Source organism: Microcaecilia unicolor, chromosome 2 (genome assembly GCF_901765095.1).
Source record: "Microcaecilia unicolor chromosome 2, aMicUni1.1, whole genome shotgun sequence".
In the NCBI taxonomy this organism is placed as follows: domain Eukaryota; kingdom Metazoa; phylum Chordata; class Amphibia; order Gymnophiona; family Siphonopidae; genus Microcaecilia; species Microcaecilia unicolor.
In genome coordinates, this window is record NC_044032.1 from 543,117,333 (window position 1) to 543,134,937 (window position 17,605).

General features: G+C 41.4%; 1 protein-coding gene across 1 annotated transcript in view; it reads left to right on the forward strand.

The window, feature by feature from the left end:
• The window catches only part of LIMCH1 (LIM and calponin homology domains 1), a 633,274-nt gene that overhangs the window by 484,525 nt on the left and 131,144 nt on the right, over positions 1-17,605 (forward strand). Inside the window, exon 18 of the mRNA XM_030191338.1 lies at positions 14,348-14,477. Coding sequence (XP_030047198.1) covers positions 14,348-14,477 — 130 coding nt within the window. The remainder of the gene's footprint in view (positions 1-14,347; positions 14,478-17,605) is intronic.

Below are 17,605 nucleotides of genomic sequence, written 5' to 3' on the forward strand. Positions count from 1 at the left end.
CTTCTCCCCTCTCCCCTACAAAGGCAAGGTGAAGATCCTCTGGACCTGTGCACTCCCCCCCCCCCCCCACTCCTCCTCTCACTGGGCTCTCAGAGCTTCTATTATTAGGGTTCTGCTTCCTGTCCCTTCTGAAACTGTCCTATAAATGATGGGGGAAGGCAGGGGCGTAGCCATGGGCGGGCCTGGGTGGGCCCGAGCCCAGCCACTTTCCCTCCAGGCCCGCCCACCCAACATCCCTTGGTGCTGATGCTGCTGCCTGCTGCAATGATGGTTCCGTTCCGGCGTCCCCTCCCTCCAACTAGTGCGATGTATCGCTCTCCCTCCTCGCTCCACCTTCCCTCCCTCCCCCCCCCCCCCCCCCCCCCGCCAGCCCACGGATTTTATAAATAATGCTTTAGCCCAAAGTTAACCAGCTGAAGCATGTTGACCCCAAGGAGACTCAAGTAATATCTTCTGGTGTATTCGGGAATTGTAGAAGAGTTGAATGCTCACCTTCACAGATGAGACCCTAATTCACTATTTTTTGTGTCCTTTGTCCTTTTATAACTATGTGAACACACAAAAAGTACATGGATATGTTCCCCTGTGTGGGCTTCAACAAATTCTCAAAGGTTTGTGTGTATGTTTCTGCTTTAAAAATTACCCTAGAGAATATTTATTGTGCATAATTTGCTATATTGCCTTATTTGGAAACCAATCTAAGCGGTGCACAATACAATTAAACTAATTCCAAAGGTTGAAAGGGAACTCAATTAAAACAGGAAACACACAATCACAGCCTACAAAATAAGAAAATAAAATATCTGCTGTGTAGATATAAGATCAGTTACTAAAACCAACAGAAAACAGATGGATTTTAAGATTAGATCTAAATTTCTGATAAGATAATTTTGCTCGGAGTGCCAAAGGTAGGTTGTTCCAATAAAAAGAAGCTAAGTAAAAAAGCAGAATGCTGAGTAGATTCCTAGAATAGATTCCCAAAGTGCCTGTGATGGGGTAGGTAAAATCGTCCGTAGTACCTGAAGATTGGAGGGTGACCAATGTAACGCCAATTTTTAAAAAGGGTTCCAGGGGTGATCAGGGAAATTACAGACCAGTAAGCCTGACTTCAGTGCCGGTCAAAATAGTGGAAACTATTATAAAGAATAATTACGGAACACATAGATAAACATGGTTTAATGGGACAGAGTCAGCATGGGTTTAGCCAAGGGAAGTCTTGCCTCACCAATTTGCTTCATTTGTTTGAAGGTATGAATAAACATGTGGATAAATGTGAGCCAGTTGATGTAGTGTATCTAGATTTTCAGAAAGCTTTTGATAAAGTTCTTCATGAGAGACTCCTGAGAAAATTAAAGAGTCATGGGATAGGAGGCAGGGTTCTGGTGTAGAATAGAAATTGGTTATTGAACAGAAAACAGAAGAAAGGGTTTTCTCAGTGGAGGAGGGTGAATAGTTGAGTGCTGCAGTACTCAAGAAAAAGATCTAGGTGTGTTTGTGGACAGTATTCTGAAATCTTCTGCCCAGTGTGTGTCAGTGGCTAAAAAAACAAACAAACAGGATGCTAGGAATTATTAGGAAAGGGATGCAAAATAAGAACAAGAATATTATAATGCCTCCGTATTGCTCCATGGTGCGACCTCACCTTGGGTACTGTGTTCAGTTCTGGTCACCGTATCTCAAAGAAGATATAGCGGAATTAGAAAAGGTTCAAAGAAGAGCACCAAAATGTTAAAGGTGATGGAACTCCTCTCATATGAGGAAGAGGCTAAAGAGGTTAGGGCTGTTCAGATTGGAAAAAGAGAAGGCTGAGGGGAAATATGATTGAGGTCCACAAAATCCTGAGTGGTGTAGAACGGGTAAAAGTGAATAGATCTTTCACTCTTTCAAAAACTACAAAGACCAGGGGACACTCAATAAAATTAGCTTATGTTTGATATTTGTATCTATGAATTGTTTTGTATTTTTTTAATGTTTTGTGATCCACTGAGATTAATATTTTTTTAGATCAAGTAGAATAGAAATGGAAGTAAATAATATTAAGAACAGGGTGGGAATTTTGTAAGCAAGAAAGTGAAGTGGGAGTTAAGGACGAGGGATGTTGTAGATTTGTGCTGGTTGATTCTGAGGAAGTGGTCAGTTTTTAAAGGAAATTAACTTTACAACTCCTACTAAATTACTGTTAATTTTTTAAGGAATGAGATATTTGACTGACTGGCAGCAATTAAGTCACTGCAAGAGGGTATTCCACGTTTGAAAAGGCAATAATATAATTGATTTTGAAAGGTGTGGGTCTGGATACAAGGTAAGCTAAATTATTGTTGGCCAATATCAAATTTGCTTTTGTGGCAAAGTTGATTAAAGAGACATGTTGGAAGCAGCTACTGATATTTGCATAGTTAATGTATGTTTCATCCATAGGCGGTCGGTGGCCCAATTGTTTGGGGAGACTAAAGGGGGCAGGGTTAGGGGTGGGGCCAGGGGCGGAACTTATCTCCTTAATTGTCTGACAACACACAGAAAAAAATAAGTAAAAATAAAAGTCACAATACCTTTTATTAAATTTAGATATTAGATATGTATCATATGTCAAAGAATAAAGTGGTTGCTCAAAGCATATACTAACCACAATCGCTCAACTGCAAAACACTATGCATAACTTTGTGCAAAAACACACTCAGAACCTTACTGTACCATAAATATTACACTGGGCAGACCCTAATACACCAATAGACCACCCATACGGAAAATGCAGACCGTCAACAATATGAAACAAGGGATCATATCATAATTCTCATGTAGAGCCACAAAACACCCTTTTAGGGTGGATTGTGTTCACAATGAGCTCCTTTTATTAACGACCAGCACTGAAAGTAAACAGGCATTGTTAAGGCAGTGTTTTCATGACTACAAAAAAGATTCTCCAGCAGAAGAGAGCGTAATATCTTGATTACCAGCTACTTTATATGATAAAGGCCCTTTACTACCCTGCTAAAAAGCTAGCTAGTAAGGGTAAGACTACCCAAACCTTTGTAATTGAAGTACTCCTATTCCAGAAACAGAAATGACGTTCTCTCACAATACCCCAATTCTAACCATTAAGGTAATGTACAAATTTGTCAGAATAATACTCAACTTAAGAATTAATGAAGAAATCTTCCTATGGCAAACCACTCTGGCAGAGAACTATAAATAGTTTTATCCAAGCTTATACATGCACACCATCACTGTAGCTTCTTCCCCTACATTGAGCATCTATAACTCAACCTGCTTCACAGTTTATTGATTGCATATAATAGGGTGGTGCATCTCGTGGAGCAGGAGGAGCATCCACCACCTTGCAGCAAGTCAGAGCTTGAAAACTGGTGCAATGTTAACACAAGGGGCGTACCTGCTGCTTCCCCAGGCTACTACTACTACTACTACTATTTAGCATTTCTATAGCGCTACAAGGCGTACGCAGCGCTGCACAAACATAGAAGAAAGACAGTCCCTGCTCAAAGAGCTTACAATCTAATAGACAAAAAATAAAGTAATCAAATCAATTAATGTGTACAGGAAAGAGGAGAGGAGGGTAGGTGGAGGCGAGTGGTTACAAGTGGTTACGAGTCAAAAGCAATGTTAAAGAGGTGGGCTTTCAGTCTAGATTTCAAGGTGGCCAAGGATGGGGCAAGACGTAGGGGCTCTTGTTTAAAAACAAAATTATCATCTTTGGCCTCTTCACTTATATTACAGGATACAAAGTTACAAAAATGATTAATATCTAGCCATACTAATTAGATATTGCAAGGTAGTACTCACCAGGACAGTTTTACATATAGTTCGGAGCTCGGTTTCCACTTTCTCACGGTATTCCTGCACCATCTGAAGCTTCTTGTCTGCCTCAGAGCCCTTGGTCTTTTGCTCGATGCTGGAGATGACCCTCCAGGCAGAGCGCCGCGCCCCCACCACGTTCTTATAGGCGATGGAAAGCAAATTGCGCTCCTCATTAGAGAGCTCTTCACCGTACTCCATCACTGATTTCATGCAGGATGCCATGTCGTCGTAGCGCTCGGCCTGTTTGGCCAGCTTGGCTTTCTGGATCAGCCCAGTTTTATCCATGGTCCAAGAATGGGGTTGGTGGGGGGATGAGGAGGAAAAGGAGCTGGAGAACAGGAAGGAGCGGCCGCCACCGATATACATGAGGTTAAGAAACCCCCAAGCGCTCAGGAAGTGGTTGTCCACTCCAGCCTTTCCCTTCTTCTCGCTCAGTGTCCCGCCTTCCTCTGATGAGGTATTTCCTGTTTCCGCAGGGCGGGACACTGAGCGAGAAGTGAGAAGAAGGGAAAGGCTGGAGTGGATGTGAGCCGTCACTGCGACTTAAAAAGATTTAAACGCCGGACCACGGCAGGAATGGAAAGGTCGGGGAGCTGAGGGCGGGCTCAGCGGGGGGTGGGCGGCGGCGGAAAAGTCACAGCGTGGTAAGCCTCCCCAAGCCTCTTATACGGGGCGCCTATGGTTTCATCTATTTTATTTGGGTTTTTCAGTGGGCCATAGGGCAGAGACAGTGCTGCTTAACTCTGTGGATACTACTTGGAGTTGGACTAAGTGGAGTGCAGATACTCTGTTGATTGTTTTTAGACCTATTGACCACATTTGATATGGTTGACCATAGCTTGCACAACAACCCAGGTTCTAGCTTGGTTCACTTCTCTTTTTAGACAAAAGAATTTTTCAAAGTTAGTAGAACTGAGCTGTGTCAGAAGAGGTTAAATGGATTCTTCACTATTTCTCATACTCTTCAAAATATATTTAACTCCTTTGATGGGGATTATTGAAAAGTATGTAATTGTATGTCATATATATGTAGAAGACTTAGGGGATCTTTTACTAAGGTGCACTAGCACTTTTATCTCATGCTAAATATCAGCTGATGTTTAACGTGAGCTAAAAACGTTAGCGTACCTTAGTAAAAAGGTCCCCTTAGTCATTGATTGCAGGAGGAAAAGACCAGCAATCCAACTATGGGGAAAGTGAAACTGCTGTTTAAAGGAGGTAGAATTGCAGTTCAGACAATATAAGCTGAAGTCAAATCTAACTACAACTGAAAATGTGTGGATGAGCACATGGGTCTCTAAACTTGAAGTACTTTCAAAAAGGAGAGAGGTGAGGATTCAGACTAAGGACATAGTACAGGGTTTAGAAGTATGATTGTGACCTCGGCCTTTTCTTAAAAGCACAAGTTTTGGCTGTAGTCCAAGAATCTTTTTGCTTTGAGGCAGTTATCAATTGTGATCTTATTTGGAAGTTGAAGATTTTAAGAATGCTAGTTCAGGCTATGATCTTTATTAAAATGAGAACTATAACTCATTGTATTATGGATTGCCATTGGTCAGTTTCAGAGGATACAGTGAATCTTAGAACACAGTTTCAATATTGTATGCACTATGGATTTTGACCCTGTATCAATTATGGTGGCTGTGTTTGGAGCCAGAATTTTGGAGTATCCATATTAGGGTCGCAAATAATGAGATGGAGAGCTTTCAGTTATTTGGGCTCACATTTGTGGAATTCCCTCTTTTGACATCGGAATGAATCTTGCTATGTTAAATTTTGGAAACAGGTTAAGACTTTGCATTTTGAGAAGTGTTTTGCATCTTTGTCTGGTGTTAAAATAGGGGATGAGGTAAAATAATGAAATTCTGAAGAACAAGGAATGAGGCCCAGGGATGTAGCAGGGCGATAAACCTGGATGATGATGATTATTTAATACACTGCATTAATGTATTTTCTTGTAATTTGAGGGGGGGTAGAAGGGTCATTATATAATTGATCTATATTTAATGTTTTATTTTTTTTATGTATCTCTTATGAAAAGCAGTATATCAAGTTTTTAATAAGTCAGTAACATAATATGTAGTTGCACTGAAGATTAACCAAAAAAGGAGAAAGACCAACCCCCCACCACCACACACACACAAGTTACAAAAAAGAAGAAACAAAACACAATGGAAATGACCAAAGGGATGAAGGAAGGTGTTGCATATTTTATCTTATTTGTACTTGCTCTCACTTCTCATGGATTCCTGATGCAGGCAATAGTGACGAAACACAGCCTGGGTCGAGTCTGCATTTACCTAACCATCAGAGATTTGTGCAATTTACCACAATGAAGGATGGTTTTGTACTGGATCACCTTCCTTCATCCATTTGATCATTCCCACCATGCTTTGTTTCTTTGCTGGTGCACTGAAAGGTAGCAAGTACTTCTGTGCAATCTGCATGTTGCCATTCACAGGGGCAGAGTTGTGTTATGTGCATACACATGTTTACATCTGCCTTGGAGCAGGTGTAAGTTTGTGTAAGAGCATTTGTGTGCTACTGGAGATAATCCTGGGAGCCTATTTTATTCCACTTTCCACAAAATTAATAGAGACCTACCTAAGTACATAAGTGTTGACATACTGGGATAGACCGAAGGTCCATCAAGCCCAGTATCCTGTTTTCAACAGTGGCCAATCCAGGTCACAAGTACCTGGCAAGATCCCAAAACAGTACACTACATTTTATGCTGCTTATCCCAGAAATAAGCAGGGGAATTTCCGAAGTCCATTTTAATAATGGCTTATGGACTTTTCTTTTAGGAAGCTATCTAAACCTTTTTTTAAACCCTGCTAACTGCTTTTACCACATTCTCTGGCAACGAATTCCAGAGTTTAATTACACATTGAGTGAAGAAATATTTTTCATGATTCATTTTAAATTTACTACTTTGTAGCTTCATTGCGTGCCTCCTAGTCCTAGTATTTTTGGAAAGAGTAAACAAGCGATTTACTTCTACTCATTCCACTCCACTCAATATTTTATATACCTCTATCATATCTCCCCTCAGCCATCTTTTCTCCAAGCTGAAGAGCCCAAGCCATTTCAGCCTTTCCTCATAGGGAAGTCATCCCATCCCGTTTATCATTTTCGTCGCCCTTCTCTGTACCTTTTCTAATTCCACTATATGTTTTTTGAGATGCGACGACCAGAATTGCACACAGTATTCAAGGTGTGGTTGCACCATGGAACAATAAAAAAGGCATTATAACATCTTTGTTTTTATTTTCCATTCCTTTCCTTATAATACCTAACATTCTATTTGCTTTCTTTGCTGCCGCTGCACACTAAACAGAGGGTTTCAAAGTATTGTCAACTATGACTCCTAGATCTTTTTCCTGGTTGGTGACTCCTAACGTGGAACCTTGCATCACGTACCTATAATTCAGGTTCCTCTCTCCCACATGCATCACTTTGCACTTGCTCACATTAAACATCATCTGCCATTTGGATGCCCAGTTTTCCAGTCTCGTATTGTCGCCTTGTAATTTTTCACAATCCTCTTGCAATTTAACAACTTTGAATAGCTGTGTTGTCGACAAATTTAATTACCTCACTAGTTATTTCCATCTCTAGATCATTTATAAATATGTTAAAAAGCAGCGGTCCCAACACAGACCCTGCAGAACCCCACTATCTACACTAAACCCCACTATCTTCCCTATGTTAGTCAACGATTTAATGATTATTTAGATTCTTCACAGTTGGATTTAGATCCACCCATATACTGAAACTTTACTTTTACTACTAACTTCTTATATCAAGAAAGGTTTATGTTTAGGTCGGCAGACTATATTACTTTAGTTTGATATCTCTGCTGCCTTTGATGAGGGGTGGATCATGGGTTTGTTTGGTTTTTTTGAATGATTGAGTGGGAGTGGCTTTACAGGTTCAGTTTTTAATTGGTTTCAAGATTTTTTTTTAGCTAATCGTAGTTATTGTGTACAGAAGAATAATTTGACTTCTCAATTTGATCTCCTGGTTGTGGAGTGCTTTGGGGCTCCCCACTGTCATCTTTACTTTTTAATTTTTAATTTCGTCTTTAGGCTCTATTCAATTACAGATGAGCTTTCTTATGATGATGACATTTGGATGCTGATACCTCTGTTTGATTTAGGTTACACTTTTAAGAGATTAGGGCTAGGTTTATTAAGTGGCACTATGGGCGCGTTAGCGTTTTTAACACGTGCAAAGTGGTGTACGCATGTTAAACACTAACTTGCCCATAGAAATGTATAGGCGCATTAGCACTTAACGCGCCTTAAATTTACAGGTGTGTTAAAGAAACTAACGCACCTTAGTAAACATACCCCTTTGTGTTGATGAACTTCAACAGTGGGTCCTGAATAACATGTTGAAATTGAATGCCAATAAGACTAAGGTTCTTTGATTTAGGAACCCAGGTATTAGCATTCCTAATATTATCATATTGTCATGAGGCAGATCATTACCAGTCGAGGGTAAATCGTGAGTGTTGGGTATTATTCTTGATTCTTTATTGACTTTGGAACCACAAGTGAACCATCTATGGCAAAAGACTTTTTATAAAATGAGACAGTTAGGTCTGATTAGACCTTATTTTGAGCAATCTTCTTTTGCCTTGTTGGTCAGATGCTGATCTTGCTCATCTTGACTATTGTAGTGTGTTATATTTAGGTTTGTCTAAAAGACTTCTGAATAAGCTTCAGCTACTTCAAAATACCTCAATTCATTTGATATATAAAATTAAAAAATTTGCCAGTGTTGCACCTTTTTTGACAAAGTTGCATTGGTTTCAAATAGAAAAGTGAATTTTGTTTAAATCAGCTTGTCTGGTGTTCCAGACTTTTTATGGTCTTACTTTGGAATTAGTTATTAATTTAATAAAGATTCCTTTGCTGAGGCATTCTTTTCGTCTACAAGCACAAATGCTACTTTCTTCCCTAACTTTTAGGGTTGTGCATTTTTTTGAGAATTTTTAATACTTTATTTTCTGTTACTGTGATTCCTTTTTGCAATTCTTTGCCTAATATTATTAGATTAAAGTCTAACAATTTACCTTTACATAAGAAATTGAAGACCTTTTTATTTGGTAGTTTTTAATTCTGTTATTCTCTTAATTCTGTTTGATATTAATTTTGTTTTGCTGTGCTAGTTTTTTTAAATTGTATTTTATACTTAGGGCCCTGTTTATAAGGTGTGCTGGGTGTGATATCATTTTTAGTGTGCACTAAAAATTAGCGCACTAAAACAAGCCTGCCGGACCGTGAGGGGAAGCGAGAGCAGGGCAGGAAATGCGGCAGTGCCGGAGACCAGCACTGGATGAAGGCTTCAGCTGGCAGGGGTTGGAGACCTCCCCGCCAGCCAAACCAGGGGCCCAGAGCAAATATGGGGGGCCCAGGCCCCCTGTAGCTATGCCACTGACATGCTTCAGGATTCAAAGGAAAAATAAACCCAAAAAGAATTCATGCAAAAACTGTACAGGAAGGGTTTCTCTTTTCTTCCCTAACCCAACTTGCATTTTAAGTCCATAGCAGTTTATAATATAGTAACATGGTAAATGACCTGTACGGTCCATCCAGTCTGCCTAACAAGATAAACTCATTTTACAGGTCTTTTTCTGCCGTCATCTACTATGTTACTATGTATGTTACATGGTATGTGATACTTCATATGTATACCAGTGTTTGATTTGTCCTTGCCATTCTCAGGGCACAGACCGTAGAAGTTTGCCCAGCATTCTTCTTGTACTTTTAAAGGTCTGAAGCTAACATCGAAGCCCCTTAAAATTTACACTCAAGCCCATCCATATCTATTCAGTCACGATCAGGGCGTAAACCATAGAAGTTTGCCCAACACTGGTTTTGCTTCCCAATTACCGGCGTTGACACCCAATATCCATTCCTTCTAAACAGGATTCCTTTGTGTTTATCCCATGCATGTTTGAATTCCATTACTGTTTTCATCTCCACCAACTATCGTGGGAGGGCATTCCATGTATCCACCACCCTCTCTGTGAAAAAATACTTCCTGACATTACTCCTGAGTCTGCCCCCCTTCATTCTCAATTCATGTCCTCTAGTTCTACCGCCTTCCCGTCTCCGGAAAAGGTTTGTTTGCAGATTAATACCTTTCAAATATTTGAACGTCTGTATCATGTCACCCCTGTTTCTCCTTTCCTCCAAGGTATACATGTTCAGGACGGCAAGTTTCTCCTCGTATGGTTTACAACGCAAATTTCATACCATTTTTGTAGCTTTTCTTTGCACCGCTTCCAGTCTTTTTACATCTTTAGCAAGATATGGCCTCCGAAACTGAACACAATACTCCAAGTGGGGCCTCACCAATGGCTTGTAGAGGGGCATCAACACCTCCTTTCTTCTGCTGGTTATACCCCTCTCTATGCAGCCTAGCATCCTTCTGGCCACGGCTGTCGCCTTGTCATATTGTTTTTTCATCTTTAGATCCTCGGACACCAACACCCCAAGGTCTCTCTCCTGAGTCAAGCTTACTAATCTCTCCCCTCCTATCCGATATCTCTCTACACTTCTTGACATTAAATTTTAACTAAAAAAATAACACTCAAGCTCAAAATATATTATTGAGTTTCAAGGCACCGGGGTGCCACAGCAGTTCACCACACACCTTTCAGTGGAGAAAAATCCTCAGTAAAGACACCCAACCTGAACGCTTTTAAGGTATGGGCACAGCTCACCATCATAAAACTCCACTTACCATAGTGTTGGAACGTTCTAAGTGTTTGTCCCAATGTCAGTGAAGCACACTTGAACTCCAGGAAAGTCAGAAGGTGGTCAGGGCAGTAAAGTCAAACATTCAGTGGTAATGTTCCAAATCTTTGTGTTCTTCCAAAACTTCCAAAAAACCCTCCACCGTATATAACCCAGGTGCCCAACAGCGAGCCCCTGTTTCGCTAAGAGCTGCGTCAGGTAGTTTTTGCGTGGCCATGACACAGGATTGGGGATTCCTAGTGCTACCCCTGACGCAGCTCTTAGCGAAGCAGGGGCTCCCTGTTGGGCACCTGAGAGTGTTATATATGGTGGAGGGCTTTTTGGAAGAACACGAAGGTTTGGAACATTGCCACTGAGTTTTTGACTTTATTGCCCTGATCACCTTCTGACTTTCCTGTGAGTTCAAGTGGGCTTCATCGACATTGGGACAAGCACTTAGAATGTTCCTATGCCATGGTAAGTGGAATTTTTTTCCTATGATGGTGAGCCATGCTCATACCTTAAAAGCGTTGTAGGTTGGGTGGCTTTACTGAGGTTTTTTCTCCACTGAAAGGTGTGTGGTGAACTGTTGTGGCACCCCGGTGCCTTGAAACTCAATAATATATTTTGTGAATACTTGAGATTTTCTTGCATTAAATTTTAACTGCCAGACCCTCGACCATTCTTCTAACGTTCGGAGATCCCTTCTCATTGTTTCTACTCCCTCCAGGGTATAATTTTCTCATAAGTTTGAACCAGCGTTTCCAGGACACAACCTAGAGCTGTGCCCCTTAATGAACCTCTCTCTGACCAGGTTAGTTCCCCACCTGATCCAACCGTAGGCTTGGACTGCTCGGTTAACAGCCTCTGCACCTTTCACCCTCTCTCTCTTTAGGCAGGTCACTAACATTTCCCCAGTGAGGACTGGACACCAGGTCTTTCTTCCAGCCACAGGCTAGGACTGCTCAGAGAGTATCTGCACCCTTCACATGGCTGACCCTGATCCCCTCTCTCTCTTCAGGTCAGTACCTGTCTCACAGTAGCTTTTTCCCCAGTGAGGACCGGAAAACAGTTCTTCCCCCTTCTCTCACTAACCAGACACTACATTAACTTGAAGGTCCTCCTGCCCTGGGTTAGGTAGCCTGTTTACTCTCTGCAGCCTGTTCTCTGTGAGGAAGGTTTTCCTGCCTTCAGACAGGTTGTTCTCCTTCTCCTTCCCTCTCCTTTCCTTCCTCTTTCTCCTGGTCACAGCATGCTTTTCACCTCTGCATCTTCCCTCCAGAAAAACGGCCCCACCCGTTTCCAAGCCTCACTTTGGTTCCCAGAGTATACTGCTTACTACTGAGTCAGGAGCAAAAGTGGGATCTAATTCCTGGCATGTCCCTAAGGACTGATTCCTTTCCCTCCAGGAAACCACTACAAGTGTGGAGTACCTCCCTTCCTGTGACCATGCCTGTTTTTCTCCCTTCCATGGTCCTGTGTGTAAAGTTGCCATGTTGGTGGGAATACTGCCAATTTGGGCGGTTTCCCACAACTGCCCACAGGATTTCTAGGATAGCTGCAGATTGCGGGTTTTTGGGCGCTTTTTAGCCCATGGCTATGGGTTGGGCTCTGTTTTTAGCTGCTGCCATGGCCACAGGTTGAGAGCGTGCCGCTAGTCTGTGCAAGCAGTGCTGCTTATCCCCTGGGCCCTGACTCTCCCAGCCCTCAGTTCCTCACTCCTATTGGTCCTAATTGGACCAGTAGGAGGGCGAGGGAGGCGGGATCCACCATGATTCATCATGATCATCTACGGCCGGCGCCCGCATTTGCTGCTGCTGCTCTGTGCTTTTGTAAGTTCTGTCCTTCTTGTCCACTCCTCCTCGTGGTGCATTCGATGGTGTGTGCGCCTTTTTTCAAATTCTCAGCTCAGTCAGACTCAGTGGTGGTCACTCTCAGTGCCCCCCAACCGCGGCTCCTCCACATGGCCTGCTTTCTGCGCCCCGGGCTGGCCACGCGGAGACAGATGGACACTGGACAGTGGTGGCTCAGGTGGCGGGTCCCCCTCCTGATCTGCTGTCGGAGTCATAGCAGATCATCAGGAGAGGGAGGACGGAGCTGGAGAACCTACAGAAGAAAGCATGTGTCCAACCAGGCCAGAGGAGGGAGCCAGAGCAGAGCTAAGCTATGAGCTGCTGCAACCATGTTGTCGTGCTTTATTGGTGGTAGAATTTTTATTTAATCTCACTTACATTTTCAAACATACTAGCTTGTGCAGCATACAGATGTACACAGAGAAATCATAGAGTAGTAATTTATTATAAATCGTAATAAGTGTGTCATTTGGAGGGGCTGGTTATAGTGACACTCTAGCATGTGTTGTATCATGAAGAAAATTTTTTTTCTCTTGGTAAAGGGCCACTAAAACAGACAGAACTTTTAGTACAAGAAGAGTGCTGGGCAGACTTCTATGGTCTGTGCCCAGAGAATGGTAAGGACAAATCAAACTCTGGTATACATATAAAGTATCACATACCATGTAAAATTAGTTTATCTTTTTGGGCAGACTGGATGGACTGTACAGGTTTATCTGCCTTCATTTACTATGTTATGATCGTGTTATGAGAATCAGATGCTCAACATTCAGAGTTTCTATCTATTTATTTACTTATTTACAGCATTTATATCCCACATTAAACATGATTTGGGTTGAAACCTGGGAAAAGTAAAATCTCTTTTTCTGTGCCTAGATCAAAAGAGATAGATGGTTTGTGGTGGGAACTTGCTCCTTTTGTTTTGTGTGTGGATGGATGGATTATGAATTTGTGCTAATTATAAGTATGATGATGCTGCAGATTATGGTGCTGATTGTGCTAATTATTCTGATTATGATTATGCTGCTGTTGATTCTGTTTGATTATGATTACTTTATTAATATGCATATTGACCTAATTAATATTGGGCTATATTTGGGTGACTTTTGGGCTGGAAAATTTTCGCCATCTGGCAACACTGCGGGCTGTGTCTGTCCTGAGAAAGACATCACTAAGCAGTACTGGGGAGGGTTTAGAACCTGAGGAATCTGCCTCTTGGTAATTATGCTCGCCCCTCTCCTGCTGCAAGCCTTCCAGGGACACACAGCCAGCTATCCAGGTAAAATTCCTTTCCCTTCTTATGGGATTTGCAGGGCAATAAGATATGAAATAAAAACAGGGAGACCAACAGGGTATCTCATACATGACTACATCTCTTAAGTAAAATGAGAGTTCATAAAAAATATAGACCTCCATTCTGCAATATTTAGGGGTGTGCAAGTGCGTGTGCTGTATTGTACATGGAAAGAAATCTCTGTAAGACAGTATCAAATATTCACCACCTCCTCCCCCTAAGACTAGCTTAATAATTCTGCAGCAGGAGGAAAAGTTACATATTGAAAATCTGAAAGCATTTTTCAGATACCCATGGAATTTAGAAAATGGTGGTTTAGAATTTCTCTGTAGCATGGTTGTTGTTCTGATCTTGAATCTCAACTTCTTATTGTCGTTCCTTCAGGAGGCCTGGCCTCATGATGAAGGAAGGATAAAAGGTATGTCTCTCAGTAGAGGTGTGGGATGCCGCTCCTGAGCCACTGTTTGGGAATGACAGATATCTATTTATTGCCCCCTTGCATGGGCGCATGCATCCTTTCTGCAAGCATCTCTTTCTCAGCTTTCAAAAATGCAATTTTTTTTCTTCTTTAGCACTCCCCAAGTGACTTGTGGAATCTAATTTTGCAAAACAAATGTTTTTGTTTCTCTGTTCAGGAGTATGAGTATGTTTGACATGAGAGATGAAGAAGAGGCAGCAGCGATACAGCCCCATAGCAGGGCGTACCAGGAGCAACTGCAGAATGTGAACAGTCTACTCAAAGAAGAGGATGACAAATGGCAGGATGTGAGTATGAAGGCCTCCTCTCCTCTCCCCCCATCACACACATTTACAGTACTGTTGACTCTAGTTAACATAGCAAGTCCATGATAAAGCAAGTTAGCATGGTGATTTGTTTTCACAAATATCATGGAAAAGGGTCTGAAGGATTCCTAGGTTGGGGTATTACATAATGACTTTATATCCTAGGGCCCAACAGAACATTTGGTTCTATCCATGTCTTCTCTTTCTTTCCACCCGGCACATAGACATTCTTTTCTGAGGTAGCAGGTTATCTCCAGAGGGAGGGGAGATTTCCCTGTTAACCACTAATACTTGAGACTAAAATGAGGTGCTCCAATTAACTTTACTGAATACTGGTGCAGAACAGTTACTGCTTTGAGGTAGTCTTTCTGTCCAGTGGTTGCACAGTATAAGTTAAACACTATATAGGCATACGTTTCACATCTCATATCTGTGTCTGTGATCCTTTTGAATAATTACAAGTTCTTTTTGATGTCAGGGGTTTCCAGGTACCAGACAAACCTATTTTCTCCTGAATAAAACATCACAGTTTCTCATTTGTTTTTTTCCACACAAACTCCCTCAAAAGGAATCTTTTCCCACAATACTTCCTCAGTAGTTAGGCTCTGGACTTTCACATGCACTTTGTGCAAGATACAAACTTAAAACTCAAAGGAGGCTTCACACTGGACACAAACTAACTAGGCCTAAAAGGCTGAGCCTTAAACACAGACTGCATATGTCAGCAAATCCACATACAACCTAGGGTTATCCAGCTTATATACAGGTAGAGGCAGAACCATTACAGCCATCCAGCAGGCTTTTCTCTCTACTAAGAAGGTATGGTCCTGAAACTAGGAGCAAACTGGATTAGTGAAGGGCCTGAAATGATCCTTACATCCAACAGTTTAAGGCCCATGAATTCCTTTACAAAAATTGGTTTTCTTTTCAGTTGTTAAAAATAAAGGGCCTAGTTTTAGAACAGTGACCTCCACTGCTGAATTTAAATGTCTACCACCAACTATCACCACTACACAGATACAGCATTGGAGTGCTTGGATACATTTTCAGCTGTCATTATCTGTAAAGTACCTGAAAATACATGTATAGAAGTGTTATTTGTTCACTTGCCAAAAATGAATGTATAATGTCATTTGAAGATTGACCCTGAGAATTGCCGTCATAAGCAATGCCATGCCACATACCTTGACTTGACGACACAAGTCTGCGGAATGTCTGAATAATGTGAATAATGTTCATGCTTATCAAGAGTATACGTTCAGTGCAATAGGTGGGAAGGTATGTTAACATGACACAAAATATATGCCTGAAACGTATTTCAGTCGGGGATTTCTTTAGTTCTTCACTACCAAATAAGGATAATTCTCTTTCTAATCAAATCAAGTAACATTGAACCATAATTTGGTTAACACCGGAGAACTTCCCTCTAAGGACAGTACCTTTAAGAGAACTGCATCCATCTTAAGTAGCAATTATGGCCTTTGTGATTGGCAATATTGATTTATGTATTATGATTTATTAACTATCTTTATACCCAAGACAGTATACATACAACAATAGCTATCAGACTAAAAATATATTTCTTTTTTTCAAAATGTATATTTTTCACATATTCAGTTGGCATGTTGCCTATTTATTAAAGATGCCACTGATGACATAATTTCTTTCACTTCTTTATGAACATGGCCATTTTCAAACCAGAAAAACGTCCAACTTTTTGTTTCAAAAATGAGCATTTGCTAGATGTTTTTGTGCTCAATGTGTCTATCTTATAGGACCATTCCCCCACCCCCCCCCCCCCAAAAAAAACCTCAAAGGTGAAAACACACAAAAACAAGTCATTGGGATGTGTGGCTTGTTAGGGGGGGGCAGCATTCTTAGTAGATTGGCCAAACAGACATCACCCCCCAGCAGTGGGGTACCCTGGGGGGCAGTGCAGTGGGCATCATATAAAAGGTCCCAGGTACCCATCTCACTGTTACCCTCTTATATTGTATGGTGAGCCCTCCAAAACCCACCAAATACCTACTGTACCTACCTGTATACCAGGTGCCGGAACTGGATTGGATGAGAGGGAGAAAGATGGACATGACTAGGGGCAGAGGGAATGGAAGGGATTAGGAAGGAGAGATGGATGCAGGGGCAGAGGGGAAGGTTAAAAAAAATTGTATTGTATGAATATACAGCAAACTATATTGTATATATGTACACAGGGGTGAGGGTGGGAAAGGTCCGATTAATTCTGGGTTCACCCAAAATGACAGGTCTGGCTACGCCCCTATCCATGCAGAAATTTAAGCCTATTCTATAAAATGTAGTCGTAGTTTAAAGAGTATGCCTAGACGTAATTATTTTTCAAACGCATTTTTCAGGCACCATATAGAATCTCTCCCTATATGTGTAATAGCAAGGCTAAACAAAATGGCAACCAACAGTGCGCCAAGTGATCAGAAATTCATGTGTGTGGGGGCTGCATGAATTTTTTTAGAAACGCCACAAGATCATCCCGCAAATTTCTCAACTTGCATTACCCCAGCTGCAAAGGACTTAAATACAAGCTGATGCATGCCACTACCTTCTCTTACATGAGCACGCAGCTATGGAATGCATTACCTACAGACTTGAAAGCAATCAACGAAATAACTATCTTTCTTCAACAAGGCCTATAATGAGAACCTATAGCCTCACTAAGTCACCTCAACAATCCACTCAATGAGGAACACCCACCGTCTATAACTACCCTAATCACTCTCTTCCTTCTTCTCTCTTCCCTTCCTTAATTGCCTCACATTACGAACTGTATTTGATATCCTGAAATGACAATGTTAACAAATCTATGTAAGCCACATTGAGCCTGCAAATAGGTGGGGGAATGTGGGATACAAATGCAATAAAATAAAATAAAATAAATAAATGATTTATACGCATCAAAACCTGTGACTGTTTTGTGAAATTATGACTTCATATCTACCAACTAGCTCTGTAATGCTTGCACTGCTAACCGATTAGGTGTAATTTGCCAAAAAAAACTAATGTGGGTCACATCCTGAGTTCAGGTGGACCACACATTGGACACCCCTGCTCTTGTCTGATTTTCATGTTGTGTAAAA